General features: G+C 32.7%; 1 protein-coding gene across 4 annotated transcripts in view; it reads left to right on the top strand.

The window, feature by feature from the left end:
- Epha7 (EPH receptor A7) overlaps window positions 1-10,893 on the top strand; it is a 163,273-nt gene that overhangs the window by 2,526 nt on the left and 149,854 nt on the right. For all 4 annotated transcript variants that reach the window (XM_005377772.2, XM_005377771.2, XM_005377770.2 and 1 more), the window contains exons 2-3: window positions 1,809-1,873; window positions 5,351-6,020. In XM_005377772.2, the coding sequence (XP_005377829.1) occupies window positions 1,809-1,873; window positions 5,351-6,020 (735 nt within the window). The remainder of the gene's footprint in view (window positions 1-1,808; window positions 1,874-5,350; window positions 6,021-10,893) is intronic.

The raw sequence follows: 10,893 nt of genomic DNA, 5'->3' as shown, positions 1-10,893 counted from the left end.
CGGGCTTCGCCGCTCGGCGACGGCGCGCCCCGGGCGCCCAGGGAGAGCACGCGCGGAGGACTCCGGGGAGCGCGGCCCGAGGCCCCCGATCGCTGCGGAGCTGCTGCCGAGGGACCGCGCCCCGCCCGTGCTGTTTTGTCTTAATTTGCTAGTTTCCTTCTTTGCAGTCACCCCCTGGTTCTGGTCTCTGGCTTCTCCCTGGCCGGCTGAGCAGAGGGGTGACGGAAGGGCAGTGAACTATAATCGTAGTAAATTCGCTGGACTCAAATGTGACTTGGATTTACAATCACGTTGTCTGTTATGAAAACAAATAAAACAGTCAAAAGAAGAGTACTTGGAATCGTTTCCCTGGGCATCATCTCTTGTTGAGGGAGGAAATAAACTTAAAAATCACATTTGAATGAACGGGTCCGAAGCTGTTCCAAATTAAGATACTCTTTGGTGTGGTATAAACGTTTGTATTTTGTAATTGAAAAGGAGTCAAATGTTTGTGATTAAGGTTTTTGTGACATAGTCTTCCGGACAATTTAAGTGTAAAATACTAAAACAAAAACTGATGGCTCTAGATCCATCTACTCTCCCTGACAGGAAATAACTTTGACTAGTGGGAAGGAGTCCAATACATAATCAGCTGTACCTGTGTTTCTTCAGCATAATACATTTTCATTACCTCTCAAATAGTGTACACCGCCCCCTCAACTGAGAGCTGTTCAGTATTTAAAAGCTAATATAAGTCCATATTTTCAGTCAAAATTTTAACCCTCGACTGGGGTTGACGTTAAGCATATTTACGTACTTAAAATATATCATGATTATTTCTGTACAAATTTCCTAAAGGCGTTGGCTAAGATGCCATAAAAGTCAGATAAATATTGTTAAAGTGCACCAATTTGCTTAACTCTGAAACGAGTTTGGTCAAAAGAATAAGATCTTTAGGAGAGTAATTGTCCAAAAAAGCAGTAAAGTACATCAAACTGGAAGTGGGACGCGTTTTACTGTATGACATACTAATGCATTCTCATAATAATCGTATTTGTGATCCTTTGCATAAATATTTAAATTTATTGCATAATGTTTTTTGATGGCGTGAAATGGAATAAAATTATTTTTAGAAGTCAATTCAGAGTTTAAAATATACCAAGTTGAGAGTGAGCGAACGCAGTAAAATGTTTAGAAATAAAAAATGAAAGCTGGTGTGTAAGTAATTGAAAAAAAATATCTTGTAGATTATAGACAATTTGTTTTCTCGTGTTAATGCTGCTTGACATAGTTTGTAATATTTCTGTATTCACTTTGACATAAGAGAAAACAATATGTACAGAAAGTTTTTTTTAAATAATTTCCAATTCTCAAGTGGCAACAGCAAATAGTGTTGGCAGAATATTACAAATCAGTGCTTGGCTGAAGAGTAATATGCGAATCATATCTTATTACGTTCATGCTGTTATATTTGTCAAAGTTTGGAGAGCCCAATCGTTTACACAGTATGAAATATAATTACTATACAATCAACATCACCTATCAATTTTTACCCTCACTTTCGTGTTATTCTTGCAGTTAAAAATTGATTTTAATAATTTTGATTAAATTATAACGAATATAATACTGACATTTTAACATCTTTTGTCTCTCAGAAATTGAAATATGTTTGAATAAGGGTCATTCATGGCACCATTCATTTATGGAAGTAACTGTGTGTCCTAAGTCATCAAGTGATAATTGTGCACAAATTAGAGTCATCTTTAAAATATATACAGATGTGTTCAAATTTTTCACGTAACATTTGAAACTAAAACTTTCTTTTTTAGTACTACTGCTGGATTCGAAAGCACAACAGACAGAATTGGAATGGATTTCCTCTCCACCCAATGGGGTATGTATGGCTCCTCATAAAATAGCTCACTGTTTATTTTTGAAAGTAAGAAAAAACCCTCCTCCCAGGGTAATTATTCACATTCTTACAGTTACACTTTTAGTTCCAGATATGTTGTTCAGGATTTTGTTGTGTTATGAGACATTTAATTCTCTGAGTGTAGAAGCAATAGTTAGAATTTGGGGAAATGGAAAAAATATTCCTCTAACTGTAGTCTTTTGAGTTCTTATTGTGGTGAAATAATAAGGCTCCAGGCTATAAATGCTAACTAATTACAGGAAACGTTCCTTGCACAAACTCACTTAAAACCTCTTTAGCTGCTTTATACTTCTGTGGTATAATCCCCAGGTAGGTTGTGTGTAATTCTTTAAAACAGTATGTAATCTGTTTTCTTTAAAAAATAGTTTTAATATCACTTAGAATATACTCTATAAGTTAACTAAAAATGTAATATGTTAACTGTATGGCATGTAGTTTGCTGGGAAATATTATTTAGAATGTCTAAATTTATGTCATATGTTCTGCTGCTATTAATCAGAAGTGATGGCAGAATATGCCATATTACAGTAGAAACTTGCTGTGATAAATGAGTGAAAGTTGCCCAATAAAAGTCTAACAAACTGTAAGTGAATCCTAAAAACTGTTCACCATTATTTTTTATATATTCATAAATATATATATTACTTCAATATAGTTTAATATCTATGTCTTAGGTCTTATTTTTAAATATGAGACTGGAGAGAATTTTTTGTTCCTTATTAAGGGAGAGGGCTTGGAGAAAGGAGAGCATATCCCACTTTTACTTAAGGTTATTTTCACATGAGGAAATCTGGGGTCAAGAGAACACGATATATAAGTAAGGATAGAAAGCCTGTAACAGATTTTGCAAACAGAAAAATTGAGCTCTGTAAGGGATTTTAGAGTACAAAAACAACATCATAAAATCAGCATATCATGAACTGAAAGCCAGTTTAAGAATGCAAAGTGTGAACAATCTGATTAAATACTCAGACTTTTCATTAAATTAAGTTTTGAGAAATTGCTTCTTACTGTAGTTATCTGTATTGGTCACAATAAATTGTGAAAAAGTGACAAACATTTAACAGATTAAATATAAAAATACACTGAATTTGACATATGAATGTAATACTTTCCTTGAAAATGAAATGGTTTCTATAAGTTAAATAATGTACATTCTAAAGAGACATTCATGATGAAAAATGAAGCACCTGTCTTGCCAGTGACAGATGTAACCCATTTTCTACCATCCATCAATTAAAACAAATAGAGATAGAGGATAGTTTTTTCTTTGAAGAGAAGTAAACTGATATATGATTGTAGTATATCATCCATGTAATCCACAGAATGATAAATTATGACTGTCAATGTTATCTTGGACTCTAATGGGCATTTAATCAGTCCAGAGAATTTTGAACTATCAGTTAACCCTATGTATCTGTAGGAATCAACAGATAATATTAGAAAAAGATCAATAACATTTTTCACAAATGACAAAGATTTGTTTATATGTGACTAAAGAGCTAACAGGAAGAAATTGTTACTAATATCTAAGTTTGGGGAAATATTTTTATAAGCATGCTATAAAAGTGAAGTGTCTGAATTAAGATACTTTTCCCAATAGTGTCATTTTTTGGAAATTACGGCAGTCTTAGAAAGTGAGATAATAAAACATGAGTGGCATTAAATGTATTTATGTGGTCTCACTATTTGCTACCTCTATTGAGATTTTCTTCAAAATTTCCCCTCAAGAATACAATCTTTGAATAAAAATTAAAATATTTATGGCTATCATAGGTAGTAAAATTGTTGCTTCATAAATGGAATAAGATAATTTTCCAATTATATAGAGGAACATTTGAGATATATCTCAAGATAATTAGCCTTTGTTTCTTCCAACTGAGAGATTGTCACAAAGATCAAATTTGCCTTTGGAGCTTTGGCTTTTGTGGTCTATATCATTACTAGTTTTACTTCTTTTAATAATTTTAATCTAGTTAAGAGATTAAATCTACCTATGCAAATGGATGGGTTTGGCTATATGTGGCCGAATGCCATTTAAACAGACTATAAGCTGCTCAATGAAAAGGAAAAAGAGGGGAAAAGTGAATACTGTGAACTAGTCAGAAACAAAATCTGCTCTAAGTAAAAGAAGAAAATGAAAATTGGGCCTCTGCTGTATTTGAAGATGTTTGATGATTATTAAAACGGTATAATATAATGTAACAAACGTTATAGAGTCATTACATAAGAACTTCTTGAACTAATTTGTTCTCTTAATTTCTCATAACCAGTTTTACATGTAGATATTAATACTATACAGGTCATTTAAATCAATTAATACCTTAATCAGATTTTGCAAATAAAATGCCTTAGCAAATGCTCATTATTTTAGCTTTTCATCTTTTTTTTTTTGAAATAATAGTTAAAACATTGCATCTTATGTGACTTTAGATTAGAATAATTTTTTTGTACTTGGCATTTCTTATTGGAGAAGTGAGAGCTGGGGATATAGCTCAGAGGCATAACCGCCCACCTTATTGGAGAAATGAATACAAGTAAATGAAACTTCACTATCATGATATCCTAAATGTTAAGTGGGAAATTTTGTAGGAATAGTAAGAAATAACATAAATTACTATTATTTTAGGGTTTTGAGGATGTTAGATGAAATAAGTTTATTCACTCACAAAGAGGAAATATTACACATGGTTCAATAATCTTTGAAATTATTTCTAAATTATTTTTGGACAATATACTGTATGAGTTTGATTGTATTACACTTTGCATCCAAATATGAATGGACATTTTTAAACAACTGTTGTTTCCTTGAGGGAAGCTTTTTACTAAATACGATCCAATTTGATGCATGGTGTGGCATGTACATTGGTTGTCAGTGAAAACCAATCATTTATAAAGATGAATCCCACTTTTAAATCTGTTAATTTATATTTATGTGGCATTATGTACAACATTCAATATAATACTAGAATAAATAAATAGCTCTGAAAAGTGTTGCAATGCTCTTGGCATTTTCTTCTGAATACTTTTAGGTAATCTGAATTTAGCTGTATCAGGGACACTTCAGAATGTCAACTGAAGTATCAGATATTCTGCCATGCCTTATAGCTTAAGTAGTAATTTAAATAATTGTGAACCTTAAATTATAAAAATTAGAATCTCAGTAGACAATACAGACACAAGAAAACAATGAAATGCTAATATACTGGTAAACAGATATGAAATGAAGTGAAATATTCAAGTGACATAAATGATGTTCTACCATCATGAAGGTGAAATAGGGTTTTTATCTTTTCTTAGAGCTTGTGGTGTTTACCAGGACAGGAGATAACATAACTGAAATATCCACATTTGCGATGTAAAGATTGTTCAAGTACTTTGTAAAGCAAAATGTTATATTTTATTGAATAACTGATGGACTTTTTAAAAATTTTACAGTGGGAAGAAATTAGTGGTTTGGATGAGAACTATACTCCGATACGAACCTACCAGGTATGCCAGGTGATGGAACCCAACCAAAACAACTGGCTGCGGACTAACTGGATTTCGAAAGGCAATGCACAAAGGATTTTTGTAGAATTGAAATTCACCCTGAGGGATTGTAATAGTCTTCCTGGAGTGCTGGGAACTTGCAAAGAAACCTTTAATTTGTACTATTATGAAACAGACTACGACACTGGCAGGAATATAAGAGAAAATCTCTACGTAAAAATAGACACCATTGCTGCCGATGAAAGTTTTACCCAAGGTGACCTTGGTGAAAGAAAGATGAAGCTTAACACTGAGGTGAGAGAGATTGGACCTTTGTCCAAAAAGGGATTCTATCTTGCCTTTCAGGATGTAGGGGCTTGCATTGCTTTGGTTTCTGTCAAGGTATATTACAAGAAGTGCTGGTCCATTATTGAGAACTTAGCTATCTTTCCAGATACAGTGACTGGTTCAGAATTTTCCTCTTTAGTTGAGGTACGAGGGACATGTGTCAGCAGTGCTGAGGAAGAGGCGGAAAACTCCCCCAGGATGCACTGCAGTGCAGAAGGAGAGTGGTTAGTGCCCATTGGAAAATGTATCTGCAAAGCGGGCTACCAACAGAAAGGAGATACCTGTGAACGTAAGTACCATGTGCTACTAAAATTCTACATTACATTTTTTTCTATTTGAATGTCAGGCATTTTAAGTAATAATAATTACATGAACAGGTTAATCTGCTTTGTACTAGCTGCTGAATTCAGTAGATCTTAAACAAAGTCAGGCACTTTAATGATCGCCTACAGTGGTATGCAGTAAATGTTGGTGATATCTGCAGTAATGATCTCTGTTAATAAAATTTAATCTGTCCTGTTTATCATGTTTGCTTATATGGAAGGTGATGGTTGCATGTGAGGCTTACGGGCTTTAAAGGTGGAAAGCAGACAGGTCCACGTTAGCCTGGGATGACTGAAGTGACATTAATCAGAGATGTGATTCCTTCTGTTCTTAAGCCCGTATTGTGTGGACATTCAATAGCAGAAAATTGAAGGTTAAGGACACTGTTAACGAGAGCTCCACTGACAGACAGAATGCAAACAAATACATTTACAAACTTTTAGGTTATCTTTTAGAAAATAATCCAATTTTGATTAAAAATCATGACATTTTACTTTATAAATATCTGTTACTTCTGTGGAAGATGTCGTTTTCTGGATTAAATATTATGTGTGTTTTTCCTATAAGTGACATTATTGAGGACCACATTAAAGTTGTAACTACTGGCCATGTATCAGTTGGGTATTTCCTATTTGTTTTGTACAGTAATAGAAAATCAATTAAGAAATCTTTTTCTTTATTTTGTAATACTTGCTTTTTTCTGACATAGCATTATGTGACCAAAGGATTGGCCATTATTTTCTGTTGAAAACAATGTAGCAGGGGTCTTCAAAATGGGTAGCTATTTTGTCATTTTTATGTCCTGAATAATCCAGTAGAGTTACATTGCTTGTGTCACATTTAGCTTATAATTTATAAAGCATAATGCAACACTCAAAGGAGTTTATATATCTGCCATACTGATATCTCCACAGTTGCAATATTTGCAATTCCTAGTTAGGTTAGGTGGGGTGAGAGCTATAATAGTGCCCATAACTGAATTTTCCTGATAACTTACTATGTACAGACACTTGCCCATGTGCTTTGCATATCTTAGCATATTTGATAAGGTAGGTATCATTATGATGTCTATTATTTGAGTTTTTGAAGGATAGTTTGCTTGCAGTTACTTCACTAATATTTGTCTTAGTTTAATTTCAAATCTAAGACACTGACCTGGGCTTTTAGTGACATTATTGCACTAGTTAATATCACAAAGCTTCAAATACTCATTTTCATTTCTGAACTTAAATGTCTCACACACAGCATATTTACACGTAAGTCACATTTCTTACCCATTCTCATTATGGTAGAATATTTAAAGAAGTACTAGCTTTAAAAATGTTTAGATCTGTGACGTCATATTCAGTTATGTATGGTTCTTTGGATTTTGAAAAGTGGCTACTCTAAACTGAGAAGTGCTATAAGGGAAATGACACACTGAATTTTGAAGGCGTAGTACAAAAAAGAAATTTAACACATATAATTAGCAATTTTTATACATTTGCTACAAGCTGAAATCATTTAGTTATATTTGTTACATTTAAATAGCACTAAAATTAATTTCAGCTCTTTCTTTTTACTTTTAGTGTAGTTACAAAAAATTTAAAAATCGTATTGTGACTCACTTTGTATTTCTATTGATGCGCTTCTTAGATGGAGTAACTGAGCAAATATATTTTCCTATCCTGTTTGGAGATTTACATACTTCATTTTCATGCATCCCTAAGCATATGCAGTACTTAAGGTTCACCACTTAGTTGTTTGCACACTAGCTGAGACTATCAGCAGACTCTGGGCAAAACCAATGCAGATGCTGTAGGTGAAGGTGCCATAGGTAGGTGTGGCAGCATCCTTTTTTATCTCCTGAAGGACTGAAACCTGTCTCTTACTGTCTTCTTTCTCCGTTCCTCACTCTTAGTGCACTATTTCTACCCAAATCCAGAGAGTCCAGATACGTGGCGATTAAAAGTTGGTAGAATTCAACACTACTAATAAGCAGGTTACTATTCCATTGGATTAGCACAGAAATATTCCTAGGGAACTAATCAATTGAATGAAAGGCATTCTTACTGACTAAACCTTATCAACAGTAACCTGAAAGGAGGTGGTAGATTCAACAGCATCTATTTTTTACCAATTTTAAATCCAGTCTTACACTTTAGCTGTAAAAGAAGATCTTTTAGAGATGCAGATCTCATTTGATGGGAAAGTGGAATTTACAAAGATTACATGTGAAAAGGAAAACAAGATAAAAAATCCACAGAACATTGCACAGTTAAAATTACCTGAAAAAAGGAGAAGAAATAACATCAAAGGTTGTACTCTTTTAAGCTTTCATGATTTTAATGAAAATTACAGTATTTTGCTTCATGTTATGTAATTTAACTCACGTGATTTCTACATTTATTTGTTAAGCAAAACCCAACAGGAAATGTCTGAGTTCCATATATTTAAATAGAGAATAAGTAGGATAACCAATCCTTAATGACAGTGAACAGATATATTTACCATGAAGAAATAAATGTCTCTAATTCTTCCAAATGAGCAAAATAATCTTGTTGAATGTGGTACTTTAAAATGAATTCTTTTGGTTTTTCAAACTAAAGTAGCATTGAATCACCAAAATTATTGTCACTTGAAAACTACTAAGATATCTAAAAATAAAGTAAAACAATAACTGTCATTTAGATTAATCTGCCGTGGAGTAGAATTAGGTCTTAATAGTAAGAGTTCATTTAAAAACTATGATCAAAGGAGGCAGCAAGCCTCGCTATGGTTCTCTATAAGTGCATTGTTATAAGTTCTTTAAGACATAGTTTTCTTAATTTGTAGCCTTATTGATGTTGACAAAGGAATGAAGTTCCTTAGAGTTAAACTTGGAACTGTATTCATTTGCAAAAACGCTTCTCTGTCTGGACGCATTCCAGTGCACTGCTGCAAGAGTCTTGCCTCTAGATTCACTGCAGGCCTGCCTTTATAATATTCCTCCTGCTTCCTTTCAATGGTTCTGTTAGAAGAGTTTGAAAACAAATCCAGTCCCATATTTTGAAGAAAACTAACGGTTTGGAAAAGAGTGCTGGGGAGTTCCTGGCTGGCAGACGGTGGTTATCCACTTACACACAGGTTTGTCTGGGTGCTTTCTGCTGTGCCAGCTCCTTGTGGTGTTTTTTAGAGAATAATTTCAATTATGAATGATTTTGGAAACTAATCAAGTTTTAATCCACTCATGGAAGAGTTTTTTTCCTATAAACTTCAAAAATTTAATTCAGTTAGGAAGCAAAACTTCTCAAGTCTATTAAAATCTGAGGAATTTCTCTCTAATTCTTAAATACAGAACTTTTATGAAAATTGCTTTTTACAGTAATTTTAAAATATATAATTCCCATTAATAGACTTTTATTATTAAAACTACTTTTTAAAACTTTTCCTTCCAGTTGTAACTTCAAGTAAATTAGATATATTTTCTTACGTAAATAAGTAGCATCATTATAAAAATCTGTAACATATGGAATTAATATTTTATATATATAACATATTTTGAGACAGCTAATAAAATTATATATAGAAATGCATTTCTATATTTTGTAACTTTTATATAATTTTACTTCCTTTAGAAATTAGAATAGTGTGTGTCCCAAGTGAGGATCTAGGTAGTCATGTTCATTTTTTCATTTATTTCTAACCATATCACTAAGAGATGGAAAGTATTACCTTGACTCTTTCTCTTTCAATGTATGAAGAAACCGAAGTTCAGTAGTAAGCACTAAAATTAGATGACAATCCAGAGTCTTAAATTACAATTTTTCTTTTGTGCCTAGGATCCGACACTCATGCCTTAAAATTCATTCTGGAGTTCCCCCATAGATTTTAGTCAGTGAAAACATAATGGAGCTATAATTGAAGGAGGGTGACCATATGCTCAGTTTGCCTGGGATAATTTTGTGCTTATTACCATTACCTCTTTTTGCTCTCAGAACTGGTTTTTTTTTTCTGCTCTAATTGCTAAACTATATGATCATCCTAATTGTAAAATGTTAAGGCAATGAGGAATTTTACACGCATTTCTGTTAGAATATAAAGAGATGATTTGAATGCCTTATTTATAATGCTTAATTTAAAGTTTCCAGAAACAAAGATTTAAAAATTTCCTTTTTGATGATTGTATGTAAATAGGAATTCAAATATTCATTTTAAAGAATAGTTTTAATAGTTGCTTCTTATGCTCTGTTGGTAAATGAACAGGTCTGTCTTTTTTTAGTAATTGTAAGTTATGAACATAGAGCTATTCAATTGAACACTCTTCAACTTACACAGCATTCACAATGATTAACATGTTTATTGCTTAGATTTTTTTGAAAATCATTTCCACAGACAAGTCACAAATGTAAATTATACTATCAATTATAATAAGAGTCTCTGAAATACAATGTTTGAAAAAAATACTTATATGTAAGATATATAGGGAAGTAAATAACTCAAATACTGGAGTCAGAGTTTTAAAGTCTAGCTGTATGATTTAAGAGCTGCTTAATGTAGGACAATCTCTAAACTTTAATTTCCTAAATTATAAAATGGGGCTAATAAAAATAGTACTTGCCTCATAGGGTTCTTGTCAGAATTGAATGAAATAATGCATGTAAAATCCCTAAGAATAGTATCTGGGACATAGAAAATAATCAATGAGTGCATGTTATTATCTTATTAATAATATAACAAGGAATTTGTTAAGTAAAGAAATTTCATAGTGATGTGAAAATGAATATGTATCCTATAGACCAATAGTTAAATATCCTTTAAACCAGTAATCCTTTCTGAGGTAATTTACCTCAGTAAGCATTTGAATAAAATAACTCCTT

This window comes from Chinchilla lanigera, unplaced genomic scaffold (assembly GCF_000276665.1).
Source record: "Chinchilla lanigera isolate Chin_1 unplaced genomic scaffold, ChiLan1.0 scaffold00010, whole genome shotgun sequence".
Lineage (NCBI taxonomy): Eukaryota > Metazoa > Chordata > Mammalia > Rodentia > Chinchillidae > Chinchilla > Chinchilla lanigera.
This window is presented reverse-complemented; position numbering and strand designations above follow the sequence as displayed.